The following is a 14,077-nucleotide window of genomic DNA, read 5'->3' as shown; positions in this document are numbered from 1 at the left end:
TCTTCTTGAATGCTGTCTTCAGGCATGGCATGGAAAGAGGGGCATTTGCATTTCTTTCACCATAGTAAAAAACTGCATTGTCCATACACAGCAGCCCACCCATTGTCCCTACGCAGCAAGGGGAGACGCTAGACTTCCGTACGGATGTTGGGGTATCTCTTCAGCAGGGTCGTTGCTTGCTTGGGCGGCAAGCGTCCTGCCTGGGCGCCCTCCACCTGGTCTGATTTGGACCTCGCTTCAGCCTGCAAGGGAAAAGACAAAATAATTAATTTATTTTTCATTCTAATACTGTGTTCACGAATGAGAGAAAGGGGAAGACGGAGAAGGAGATCAGCCGGAGAATCGGAGCAGCAGGAGCGGTTTTGCAGTCGCTAAATCGCACTGTGGTGAAGAAAAAGAGTTGAGCCGGAAGGCAAAGCTCTACCGAGCAATCTTCGTTCCTACTCTCACCTATGGTCATGAAGTGTGGGTCATGACTGAAAGTATAAGGTCGCGGGTGCAAGCGGCCGAAATGGGTTTCCTCAGATGGGTGGCTGGTATCCTCCTTAGAGATAGGGTGAGAAGTTCAGTCACCCGAGAGAGACTTGGAGTAGAACCGCTGCTCCTACACTTGGAAAGGAGTCAGCTTAGGTGGTTCGGGCATCTAGTACGGATGCCCCCCGAGCGCCTTCCTAGGAAGGTCCTCGATGCACGTCCCACTGGGAGGAAACCCCGTGGCAGACCAAAGACCAGATGGAGGGATTATATATCCAAACTGGCATGGGAACTCCCTGAGGGAGTGGAGGAAGTTGCTCAGGATAAGGAAATCTGGAGGTCTCAGTTGGAACTGTTACCCCCGCGACCCGATTCCGGATAAGCGGTTGAAGATGGATGGATTCTAATACTGTATATTCATTTGTTGTATTATTTATGTCGCTGTGTTGTTTGTTCTTTTTTTTTTATTTCTATGATTATTTTGTATTTTTGCTGTTGAAGTGAGGTGATATTAACCTTATAAACCCTACAGGGTTTTCAAAATCTCACCCACACAACCCAACTCAATATCGTGCCGTTTTTCAATGTGCAAATAAACAAAACAAGAAAAGACAAAGATGACAGTCTATTCCACAATCTCCAAATGCTATATAGAGTCTGGAACTACAGCTCCTGAATGGCGAGTAATAGACTAGGCAGAATTTCTGAGAATGTGCTTGTATAAAGTCCTGAAGGCATTTTGCGAATATTTATTATATACAACTGTTCTAGGGGTATTAAGGCATGCTGAATCCAAATTTGCTGTATATAATGCTCAAACATGTTCCTAAATGGCTCAAAATTGAGAAATCCAACATGGCGGCCACTGCAAGGCTGAAATCTATTTAAGTGCAAATCTTTTTGACTAAACAAGGTAGAAACTTAAACTAAATGTGTTTTCTAGGTTAGCCTACATGGGGAATTTTAAATTATATCCGGATTTTAGCTCAAATATGAATAATTGGCTTGAAACTCATACATGTATAGCAGAAACGGTTCGTTATTGATGCATAATTCATCAAACAGAAACAAAAGCAGGATGAATGGTTTCATTCATCAAAACTCTTGATTTAGATTTTACTATCAACAAGTCATATATGCAAATTATATATAGTCCTTAATTTGAAGGTAGGCTACATTAATTTAGCCTATTTGCAGTCATCAATATTTTGAGCAGATGTCATAGGTATCTTGCAGCTGCATGCACCCAATTCCACTTTTCCTGAATAGAATAGAATGGATTGTAATATAATATAATATAATAGTATTTTACCATATCAATAAAAGTAAATGTACATATGGGAATACGTCTTACTGTAATCCTTACTGTAGCAGCTTATTCACAGTCTTCCTCAGTTTTCCGGCAAGTTTTGAGTTTTTTTGCAGTTGCATGCTTCCATACATACCATATGACTCTTTCTGGATAGAATAGAAGAGAAGGGGATACAATGTTTATAGCCAGCACAAGTACATCAGGGTAGGGTTTATCAATCTGTCAACATCTAAGAGTCTGTAGAGTATGCAGTCTAGTAGGCTAGGATTCTCTAAAATTACCAAATCCCATTAGTACAATCTATTATACATACATACCTGCAGCTGCAGCATTGGCTGAGGCACTCCTTTGTACACCCACATAAGTGAACTCCCTGCAGGCTTTGGGCATAGGTGGCAGAGAGAATAGCCGTGGCAGGTGAGCTTGATTCCATATAGTTGCTTGATAGTGTGCACGCATGATATGGAACATCACAGTATCTGTGGTTGGTGGCAGTCTCTTGGGGATGACCTTTGCAGAATAGCTTTACTCGTGCTTTGTTGCATGAATCAACGTCAGGCACACCATAGATCTAAAAATGAATGTTTCTGATGATGATGATTCTGTGAAAGGGCCCTTCCCAAGGCCAGCAAGATCAGGGTGATGTTGTTCGAACACCTGCCAGGCTGTCTTCTTTCCGTGGCCGCTGAACTGAGACACACTGTCACATTCAGTAAGGGCATAGAAGGCAAGGAGTGTGTCCAGTTGATCCTCAGACAGTATCCTGTGAATTTCATGCACTGGGAAAAACATTGGGTCCTTTGATGTCCCAGCTTTCATGTAGACATAGATACATCTGATTTTGTCAAAGTGAGCAAGCAGTAGTAGAAGCATGTCTGTGTCACGTGCTGACACGACTACTGTTTCCATCGGTGCATGGATACAGTGAAGGATCAGTCGGGTATCAGCTTGTATCGTGTATCGGTCGTGCATCAGCTTCCTCGTGGTCAGCACTCAGGGAGGAGACTTCAAGATCAGATCAGATCAGATGTACCTATGTCTACATGAAAGCTGGGACATCAAAGGACCCAAAGTTTTTCCCAGTGCATGAAATTCACAGGATACTGTCTGAGGATCAACTGGACACACTCCTTGCCTTCCATGCCCTTACTGGATGTGACAATGTGTGATCCGACCACGGATCACACTGATCTTGCTGGCCTTGGGAAGGGGACTTTCACAGAAGATATCGTGACATCATCAGAAACATTCATTTGTAAGATCTATGGTGTGCCTGATGTTGATTCATGCAACAAAGCACAAGTAAAGTTATTCTGCAAAGGTCGTCCCCAAGATACTCTGCCACCAACCACAGATGCTGTGAGGTTCCATATCAAATCATGCGTGCACATTCTGCACACTATCAAGCAACTATATGGAATCAAGCTCATCTGCCACACCCCAATCTTCCTCCAGTGGAGGAAATGGGATGGATGATTAAGGAAGGCCAGTTAGTGCCACAGCTACTCTCTCTGCCACCTATGCCCAAAGCCTGCAGGGAGTTCACTTCATGTGGGTGTACAAAGGAGTGCCTCAGCCAAAACTGCAGCTGCAGGTATATATGAATAATAGATTGTACTAATAGGATTTGGTAATTTTAGAGATACTAGCCTACTAGACTGCATACTCTAGACTCTTAGATGTTGACAGATTGATGAACCCTACCCTGATGTACCGGTACTTGTGCTGGCTATAAACATTGTATCCCCTTCTCTTCTATTCTATCCAGAAAGAGTCATATGGCATGTATGGTAGCATGCAAATGCAAAAAAAACTCAAAACTTGCTGGAACACTGAGGAAGACTGAATAAGCTGCCACAGTAAGGATTACAGTAAGACGTATTCCCATGTACATTTACTTTTATTCATATGGTAAAATACTATTATATTATATTATATTATATTATATTATATTACAATCCATTCTATTCTATTCAGGAAAAGTGGAATTGGATGCATGCAGCTGCAAGATACCTATGACATCTGCTCGAAATATTGATGACTGCAAATAGGCTAAATTAATGTAGCCTACCTTCATATTAAGGACTATACGTATATAATTTGCATATACGATGATAGAAATATGATGATAGAAAAATCTAAATCAAGTTTTGATGAATAAAATGGTTCATCCTGCTTTTGTTTCTGTTTGATGAATTATGCATCAATAACGAACCGTTTCTGCTATACATGTATGAGTTTCAAGCCAATTATTCATATTTGAGCTAAAATCCGGATATAATTTCAAATTCCCCATGTAGGCTAACCTAGAAAAACACATTTAGTTCAAGTTTCTACCTTGTTTAGTCAAAAAGATTTGCACTTAAATAGATTTCAGCCTTGCAGTGGCCGCCATGTTGGATTTCTCAATTTTGAGCCATTTAGGAACATGTTTGAGCATTATATACAGCAAATTTGGATTCAGCATGCCTTAATACCCCTAGAACAGTTGTATATAATAAATATTCGCAAAATGCCTTCAGGGTTCTGATTTTCTGAAAATTGATCTAGTCTATAATGGAAACTGGCATTTCTTTTCAAGAAAATATATTTTAATATAATATTTATATAATGATAAGTGTGCGCGATGTGAGACGGAAACGGAAGTGAGGAGGAGGCTTCACTTCCGCTTTAACCGGTTACTCATCGTTCTTCTTACGTTATTCCAGACTGTATGACGGGAGCATTTGCAAATCGTGGAGTCAACAGTCTGGCCACACGAGTCTTGATATGCAATTTGTTTTATTCCTTTCATGATAAGACACTTTGATCCAAATAAAAGGAGTCCTCCTGGATGATAAACCCATTCCCTCTGGGATCAATCAGGGGCGGCATAGCTCGGCATAGCTCAGGGGTAGAGAAACCGTTATTAGAGCACGAAGGGTTCCCGAAGGGTTCCCAGTTCGAATCCGGACTCCCCCTGAGTTAATGTCGAAGGGTCCTTGAGCAAGACTCTGAACCCCTAATTGCTCCCGGTGAGTAGGTTGGTGCCTTGCATGGTTTCCTCTGCCACCGGTGTATGAATGTGTGCGTGAATGGGTGAATGTAATGCACAATCTATGTAAAGCGCCTTGGATAAAAGCGCTATATAAATGCACCATCTACCATTTACCATTTATCAATGAGGTACCCATCTAACCTTAAAAAGGTCCTGTGAATGCTATTGTTTTGTTGAAATGCGACTGTGCTAGCAAGCACTATATTCTGACAGTAAAATCTGCTATAGAGTTTGTTCAGCAAAAGGGCTCTCCGTGTCTCTCCGGCTTTTAAAAAAAGGGTAGGATGCAGATTTCATCCAATAAGGAGCTCATACAGGATACAAGACAAAATTGGACCCGGGATTTTTTGTTGTTGTTGGGGATTTGTTTTTATTAACTCATACCCTGCCAAAAAAAGATGTTTCTATGATAAAAAACGTCTTTAAAACGTCTTTTTCACTATGGACCTCCCTGCCAGACGTCTTCTGAACGTCTTTTAAAAAAAAATAATAACATTTTTTTTTTTTTTTTTAATTTTTTGAAAAAAAAAAACATTTTGGACCTCCAACAGTGTACTAGGCATGATCGCAATCGTGATTTGTTTAACCCCCATACCAACCCCATCTTTCAAACATGGCAGCCATGTTTGTTTACATTTGAAGAAAACATAAGGGCTCCTTTCTCCTGAATGCCTGAACGGATTTCCAAGCGGATTTTTTTGTTTGAAAGCTGTGAAAAGCATGCACATGCATAGTGCATGATCTGTGCACGAATGTGTGCACCAGCGTGCACACTATTTTTTTAACCCTTTGTTGGCGAACCGGCAATATAAGAGGTCATCCCACTTTAAATATGGCACCGACTGAGTTAACACATTGGACATTTTTTTCATATGGAGGTCCGTGGCTAAATAGATTAACAATTTGGGGGTACTTGGAAAGAACTACTAAACCTGCCACAAAAAGTTCGGAAATCTAACTTTGGTCGATTATATCTCCCCTTTAATAAACCCAAATGGTATTGTGTTCTATATCATTTTTATCGTTGATTTGTCACCTTTACAACAAGGTACAGCTTGTAAGCATCGGGCATTCGAGGCACGAGCTACACAGCCAAACGTGTGGGTAGCGCCGACCCAAAATTTGCCAACATTCGGTCCATTATATCCCCCCTTTAATTGTGCCAAATGGTATTGTGTTTGAAATCATTGTTATCGTTGATTTGTCACCTTTACAATGAGGTACAGCTTGTAAGGATCTGGAATTCGTGGAATGAGCAACACAGCCAAACGTGTGGGTAGCGCCCCTCCAAAAATTGTCAAAATGGGCACTCTCTCACAGTAATAAGGAAAAGAAAAAACAACACATATTGGCAATTTGTACACTTTGTTAAGTGTCACGGAAGCCCAAAACGAGAGTAAATGCCAGCAGAACAGTATTGCAAGCCATTTTGGCAAAATTCTGGTCGGCACTACCCAGAAGTTTGGCTGTGTAGCTCATGACTGGAATGCCCGATGCTTACAAGCTGTACTTCGTTGTAAAGGTGACAAATCAACGATAAAAATGATATAAAAATACAATTCCATTTGGGTTTATTAAAGGGGAGATATAATCGACCAAAGTTAGATTTCCGAACTTTTTGTGGCAAGTTTATTTAACTGTATTTGGGTGCATTGGGTGCAGTTGTTCCCAAACCTTTTAGCTCCTGACCCAAGATGGAAATTAAACGTTTGCCCGGGACACAAACTAGTGAAAGTGATAGCAGATCTACAAGCTCACAAAACCGGCTAATTTCACTACTACTTAAACATTTGTTTTCCGTTTTGGCTTTGGGCTTACTCTTGAAAAATGGCAAAAACAAAATAATATATATATATATATATATATATATATATTCAAAAAACATTCATAAAATCAAATCACCAACCTAAAATGTTGATGTCCTGACGAGGATAGTAATACAAACATGTTTGTGTGTGTGTGTTCGTAGCATGTAATTGGTGTGTGTTTGCTTGTGCGTGCACATGCGTGACCGGCCGACGGGAAGGAGAGAGTGCGTTTTGTTAGGACTCGGCCCACCCCGGCCAGGAAATGTCAGTTAAATGATGTTAGTCCGGCTAATTGGCTTCTCCCTGCGTGTCTCCTAAACATGCTGAACCAACAGCAGCAGGAGGAGGGCTTAGGATGTAGCCTGGAGGCCCTGGTGTGTGTTTGTTATGTGTGCATGTGTGCATGGTAACATACACTACCTATAGTACTACTGTAAGGCTTCCCACAGACAGTCAGGCACTAAGTTGAGTGAGAGTTGTGTGGGGGAGGCGGGGGGCAGAGACAGCGCAATGCATTCCGGATGGAAGTCTAGTGGTTTGAAGTCTAGTGAGAGTCCTGTGGTTGCACAGAGCACCATCCAACAAGCACACAACACGCACTAGACTTCAAACCACTAGACTTCCATCCGGAATGCATTGTGCTCTCTCTGCCCCCCGCCTCCCCCACACAACTCTCACTCAACTTAGTGCGTTCCAGTGTGAGTGCAGCCTAATAGAGCGAAGGTTCTCAAGCTTTTTGAGCGGTGGCCACACCACTTCTACACGGAGCTCTGTGTGTGTATGCGTGTCTGTATGTAGCCTGCAATATCTCTGCTGACCACACACACACACACACACACACACACACACACACACACACACACACACACACACACACACACACACACACACACACACACACACACGTTAAGGAGAGGGCACTGTTGTTCAGGCCACTCACACATGCACGCACACACGCGCACACACGTAGCCTCCACCGCTCAGTTCACACAGGTATGATTTTTTTAGGCTGTGACCCCCTGAAAAGAAAGTCTCTTGCATACTTACCAGTAAGACGCCTAAGGGCGAAAAGCGACCTCGCCTAAAGGCAATTTGGCCAATGTTTGATCAGTTTTATAGTATAGTTTGTTGATTACGTTTGATGGATTGGTGGTCTTTATCATTTGGCATAACGACTACATTGGGGGGAAGGGGGGAGAAGGATTGGCCACTCTTTAAAAAAATTAATCCATCAGTGCCATTGTACAGTATACTGCTTCCTTTCAACACTTAAAGTGATCCCTGATTTGTAAGCCATGTAGGCCTTAATATGTTATAATAACCCTCTTTAACCGAAATATACCTTTTAAAACACTTGGAATATATTCCTTTGAGAGAAAAAAAGTTATATGTTCAACCCCTGGGGGGAGCCATTGCACTGTTCGTCGCATGCAGTGATGACGTAGGCAATGCATTTTGGCTGGTCGGGCCCATTTAAAATGGCGGTGTAAACAGGTTTTAGATGTTGAATTAAACACTTACAGGCACAGCAAAACATCCTACTTGATATGAACAGAACAGAAAAGCACCACACTACTAACTACAGTTAATCTGAGCTTCAAGACAATGTTTTAAATATTGTAAAGAGAACGTTGTTTTGACGTTCCATATTAAACCTATGGGCGCGACCAGCCAAAATGCATTGCCTAGTCATCACTGCATGCGACGAACAGTGCAATGGCTCCCCCCAGGGGTTGAACATATAACTTTTTTTCTCTCAAAGGAATATATTCAAAGTGTTTTAACACATCTGGTGCCAACCCCGAGTTTCCCGAGTTTGTATTGGTACCAACGCTGTGCCAACCCCGAGTTTCCCGAGTTTGGTCCGTTTTTGAAAAAAAAAAAAAAAAAATTTTTTTTTTCAATTTTTTTTTTTTCAAAAACATTTTTTGGACCTCCAGAAATGTATTAGGCATGATCGCGATATTGCATGTTTAACCCCCATACCAACCCATTCTTTCAAACATGGCAGCCATGTTTGTTTACATCTGAAGAAAACATAATGGCCCATAAATCATGAATGCCTGAACGGATTTCCAAGCAGATTTTTTTGTTTGAAAGCTGTTAACAGTGTGCACACACGTGGTGCATCAGCTAGGCATGGGCGTGCACTTTTTACACAATTGCGCAATTACATGGAAGTCTATGGTAACCATGGCAACGTGGGACATTGAAGAGAAAAAATCATTGCAACATAAGTGTTTAACACTTATGTTGCAATGATTTTTTCGGTTAAAGAGGGTTATTATAACATATTAAGGCCTACATGGCTTACAAATCAGGGATCACTTTAAGGTATTCATTTAAACTGTGATTTTGTGTTGAGTTTCAAAAAGAATTTCATGTGAATTGCATCACTGGAAATATGTTTACTGGAAAAAAAAGGTTGATGCGTTGACGTTCAATACTTATTTTATCCACTGTTTATATTTCCCTGCACTCATATCTTGTTCTTTCTACACTATTTCTACAATGGAAACAACTGTTTGTGTTATGCTTTTAGCCTTAATGTTTCACTGCACCACGTGCCGTTTGCATTTTTGATCTATTCATCTATTCCTCCTGAAAACAAATGATAGAGCTTGTAATTTTTTGTTTATTTCAGCCACTGTTTCACACCATGTAAACTTGCGATATGAAAATAAGGTTATAGTTAGTTACCTGGGCCTTCTCGACGCAGGCGTAGAAGGTCTTCATCTCGTTGGAGCACAGAGCTTCCACAAAGTTGTTCTGCTTCCAGCACACCATCATCTGCGACATCTCTGTGATGCACGTCGCCTCTGGAACGGAAAGGTTTAAAATGTTTAATGAATTAATTAATGGCAGGCGTACTATGTGATAGTGTTGTCAAAAATATCGATTTATCGAAAAGTATCGATTTTGAATATAGTATCGATTTTCAATATGACTTTTCCATAATTTCGATAATATCGAAGCTTTCTACCTCTCTCGTTGGGTGAGACACACGCTCTGCATGTGTTTTTCTTTTTGTTATTTTAGATGAAAATACAGATTGCACAGCCTTATTTGTACTTACAATGTCAAAACCTCAAAGGCAAGCTTTTGAAAAGTGCACTACCATCTTCCTCAAAAAGATCTGTATTTTTCTTTCAATTAAAATTAAAAGAGAGAGAGAGAAAATGGCACGAGCTGGTTGCATTGATTTCCATTCTACTCTGAAACATAAAAAGGGCTTTATCTATGAATGAGGTGAAAAGAACGCCAGGGAAGCAGAGATCTGATTGTTTTCACATCAACACTTTACCGCGATGGTCGGCCGCGGTTTGGATTTTAGTTTCGCGAGCGTTTGTAAACAAATGGATTATCTTCCTCAATCGTCAGTGGACACCCACGTGCACACGCACAAAGCTTCCGAGGCTTTTCAAAATAAAGCGTGAGTGAACGGCGGCAGCAGCAACAGCTAGAAATGTTATAAACCTGAGCATCCCATGTGTTAAGAACAGAAAGTTGTTTTAATATCTAAATATTGATATCTAAAAACTATATTGCAATGGTATTCCATTCATATACATTAAATATTATCATGGTATTTTCGCATATCAAAGTTAATTTACAATCTTTTACCAAGAAAAGATATGACTCTTTCCTGCGTGCTGTATCAATGCATTTAAACATGGTGAATGCATTTGTATTGATATCAATAATTGTGTACATTTGAGAATGATCTAATCTAAATCATGATCCATATTACGCTAAACAATTCAATGACCACATCACTGCAATCTGTTCCAGCAGTTTAAGGTCATTGTGCAGAGAGAGAGAGAGAGAGAGAGAGAGAGAGAGAGAGAGAGAGAGAGAGAGAGAGAGAGAGAGAGAGAGAGAGAGAGAGAGAGAGAGATTATGATTTATGCTTGTACAGGCTGTGTGATTTAACTTGAGCTGATTGAAAAGGTTCTTAGTGCTGCAACCTCTCCTCCTGCCAACTTTACACTCACACTCTGTTCACTGTCTCCGTACACTACACTACAGTACTGTATATCTGAAACCAAATCATCTCAATATCAACGGTTCATCAACCTGTTTTTAATGGCAAGGACGTCCCCAGTTTGACGTGCATTAGGCCATGGGTTTTATGCTATTCTTTTATTTATTCTTTAATCTATACTGTATAATCCTCAAGTGTTCATTTAACTTTAACTCACTCACGTAGGGTACAAATGGAAAATGGTGCTTAAAGGAGTAGTTCACCCCCAAAATGACTTTTTTTTCTATCGATCACTCACTCAACAGAGACTTGAGTTCAATAATATATATATTTTTTTATTTTATCACATTCCTAAGCTAATAATTTGAGGAGACTCTTTGTATAGGCCCTCTCCATCCGGAATCAATGGGGGTGCATTTATCATAATCAAATTAGTGGCTTAGGAATGCGACAAAAACTCAAAAATATTATTGAAGTCAAGTATCCGTGGGGTGAGTAATCAATAGAAAGAAAGTTATTTAAAAGAAATACGCAGGGGTTAAAGCCACAAAAAAAATATATATCCAAAGACTAAATTTTTTTTTCAGACCATGTCCCACATTTGATTTTTGAAACATGGTGCACGCAGCATACATCAATATTTGGGGTGTTTCCCCTAAGTTCTGAACTGCCTTCCCTGAATGTGTGTGTGCCAATCCTTGCTTCATTTTATAGAAGTTAAGTATCTTCTGAAGTTCTGATGTATTTTATGCTAGTCTGACCAATTCAAATACTCATATCTTGAAATTATAACTGCTTTTTAGTTTGGAGATCACTTGACTAGCATTTTTATTCACGCCGCGGCCATCGCTAAACCTCTGATCTCAGAAATAGCCCCTATGGAATCTTCAAGACTGAAATCAGTCCCCAGGACTGAGAACTTTAACCCCTGAATACGTTTTTCTTTTTCCTATCAAACCTTGAATTCAAGATTTTTTATTTTAAATCATTTAATGACCAGTGAAGACTCAAAGAATGACTATCAAATTATTGGCTTAGGAATGCGAAGGGGGAAAAAACTCTCAGTGAATTCAAGGCTTCATTTGGGTGTGTAATCGATACAAAAAATGATTGAACTCCTCCTTTAAGTACAGTACTGGAGGGAATGTACTTGCACTGCATAGCAATACATCATGCTGTCCAGTCCACTGCTGCCACACCTCTTAGCAGCTCCTCTGTGCCCTGCATCAACTACAAGTTACAGCTCAGCAGTATTGATGTCACAACATCATTACACTTAGAACATTCTACAGCCCAGAGGTGTCTAGATCAGTAGTTTAGACCAGTGGTTCTCAACCTTTTCAGGCCGCAAACCCGCCAAATAAATCATATTTGAACTGGGGACCCCCCCAAAATAATCATATTTTAACTGGGAACACCCCAACTAGCACTTGGAATGTTGGTAGGGATGGGACGATATGAACATTTCATATCACGATTATTGTGACAAAAGAAATCGCGATTTACAATATTATCGCGATAATCCAAATCCATTATCCTGGGGTGGAACATTTGCCAAAAAATAGCAGATCTACAAGCTCAAAATGCGCTGCAATTTTTTGGCAAAGACATTTGATAGAGAGTGAAAAAAAGACGTATATTATAAGTACCTTTTACCAAAGGGTTTAAGTGGTACCGGATATGCAGCTTGGGCAAATAAAAGGTGAATTGATCCCAGTGCATGACGGAGGACGATATCACGATAAATTAAATCTCCACGATACGATTATCCTGAGTGTTTTTAATTACGATAAACGATAATATCGTGTATCGTCCCATCCCTAAATGTACAGTAGGAGTTGAGGAATTTCATTTTGTTTGTTCCACAGAATAATATTGTGACAATAGCATATCTACAAGCTCACAACGACTGAGGAGATGATGTACATACTGTTGTGAGGAGCGGCGAGTTTGTAGATCGGCTATTTTCAATGTTTGGAGAACGCCCTGCCGAAGGCCTTAAAGGAGTGTAAATCCCTACCTTCCTTTAAAATTCCCTGAAAAGCCACTTACAGGCGTCTACTCGAAACTGGTAAAAGAAAACAAAGCCTATCCTTACCTCCCCATGACCTTTCTACTGTAAATATTAAATACCATTTATTTTGCATTGTGTTTTATGACTTTTATTCCTTTAAAAAGTATATTTTCTACATAGTACTGTTTTATTTGTCTGCCATTCAATGTTGATTGAAAGATACATGCTAAGATAAAAATGACCCCAATTGAAACAAGCCCAAAAGCTTTCTTGAGGAGTTTATCCTTTTAGTTGACCTTGTACCAGTGAACTGTACAGTCATGAAACTGTACTTCTAATAAAGTCTTCAATCAATCAATCAATGTAACACAATCAGATAGCACTTATGTGTTTGGATGTATGGGCTGCAGTGGTTGGTGTTGCAACCCTAGATTCAACATATAAAAAAAGAGCTCATTTGAATTGAATTGACATACATTAGCCTTAGACCAACCTATTATAGATGTATTTTATCGATCTATGATTGATTGATTCATTGAATACTTTATTAGAAGTTTTCATAGGAAAAGGTACAGTTTCATGACACTGGTACAAGGTCAACTAAAAGGAGATCCTAGAAAGTACTTGTCTGTCGGAAAGGAGACATGTCGGAATGGAGAGATGCACCCTTTTTCCACCACTGACTAAAAGTAGAGAAATCCAGGTCTAGTCTTTTAGCCAGCCACCTGTCAGAGCATCAGTGACAGCTGACGCTCCGGACCAGAGCTATTCCTGACCCAAGGCTGTTCATTTGTGGCTCATTCTGACAAGAACATGTTCATAACCACCACTGTGCTGCCTGTGAAACAAAATAAAACAATAATCAGTGCATGTTCTCACCTCCTTTCTTGGGTTTTCTGTTCGCCACTCGGTCCTTCAGATACAGCGGCCTGTTGGGTTTCAGCACCGGCTTCTTCTGCTGCTTGCTCACCAAGCGAGCGACCTTCTCCTGCAGCGAGATGCCTCCCTGCATGGCCATCCTATTCTAACACCACCACACCACTGATGTCTGACCGTACAGGACACTCACACAGCTGGACAGCTGCCTTCATAGGATACAAAACGGACTAAACAGACCACATGTGTTGCTCAACAACGCGACGATTCCTCCTTGAACCGCGGAGCGTTGATCTTGTGTATCTTGTGTACGGGCAGCGCCATGACACTGACGTAAAATGACGCCGGCTGTAGTAGTTGTAGTACTGTCGTGAAATGTTGCAAATGTCAGTGCCGTCATGCTGTAGTTTTTGTCTAACAAAAATGTGATGATGACTATAAAACTACAAAATCTAATTTCTCCAGTGAGTGAGGGAAGAAGTAGCCTACTCACTTCACATGCACAATGTAACATTACTATGTTTGGTTGATTGAGTTGATTTGAATACCTTTTAGACAATTAATATGTGAC

At 40.5% G+C, this 14,077-nt stretch overlaps 1 protein-coding gene across 1 annotated transcript; it reads right to left on the bottom strand.

Moving 5' to 3' along the window:
• chchd1 (coiled-coil-helix-coiled-coil-helix domain containing 1) lies at window positions 1-13,792 on the bottom strand. The gene is made up of 3 exons (XM_080740539.1): window positions 13,510-13,792; window positions 9,332-9,450; window positions 1-242 (listed from the first exon to the last, which is right to left on the bottom strand). Exons 1-3 carry the CDS (start codon window positions 13,646-13,648, stop codon window positions 129-131), a joined length of 372 nt encoding a protein of 123 aa, XP_080596665.1. The 5' UTR covers window positions 13,649-13,792; the 3' UTR covers window positions 1-128.
• Window positions 13,793-14,077: the final 285 nt, after the last annotated feature.

This window comes from Nannobrachium achirus, assembly GCF_963921795.1.
Source record: "Nannobrachium achirus genome assembly, chromosome: 13".
Taxonomy (NCBI): Eukaryota; Metazoa; Chordata; class Actinopteri; order Myctophiformes; family Myctophidae; genus Nannobrachium; species Nannobrachium achirus.
The sequence above is the reverse complement of the archived record's forward strand: the minus strand, read 5'-3'. Positions and strand labels throughout refer to the sequence as shown.

Bases quoted from the DNA above. Each gene is read 5' to 3' on its own strand.
- chchd1 (XM_080740539.1), bottom strand. From the start codon at position 13,648: ATGGCCATGCAGGGAGGCATCTCGCTGCAGGAGAAGGTCGCTCGCTTG. The intron at 9,451-13,509 runs GTGAGAACATGC...TTTCCGTTCCAG, and splicing joins CAGAAAACCCAAGAAAGGAG to AGGCGACGTGCATCACAGAG. The intron at 243-9,331 runs GTAACTAACTAT...TTTCCCTTGCAG, and splicing joins CCTGCGTCGAGAAGGCCCAG to GCTGAAGCGAGGTCCAAATC.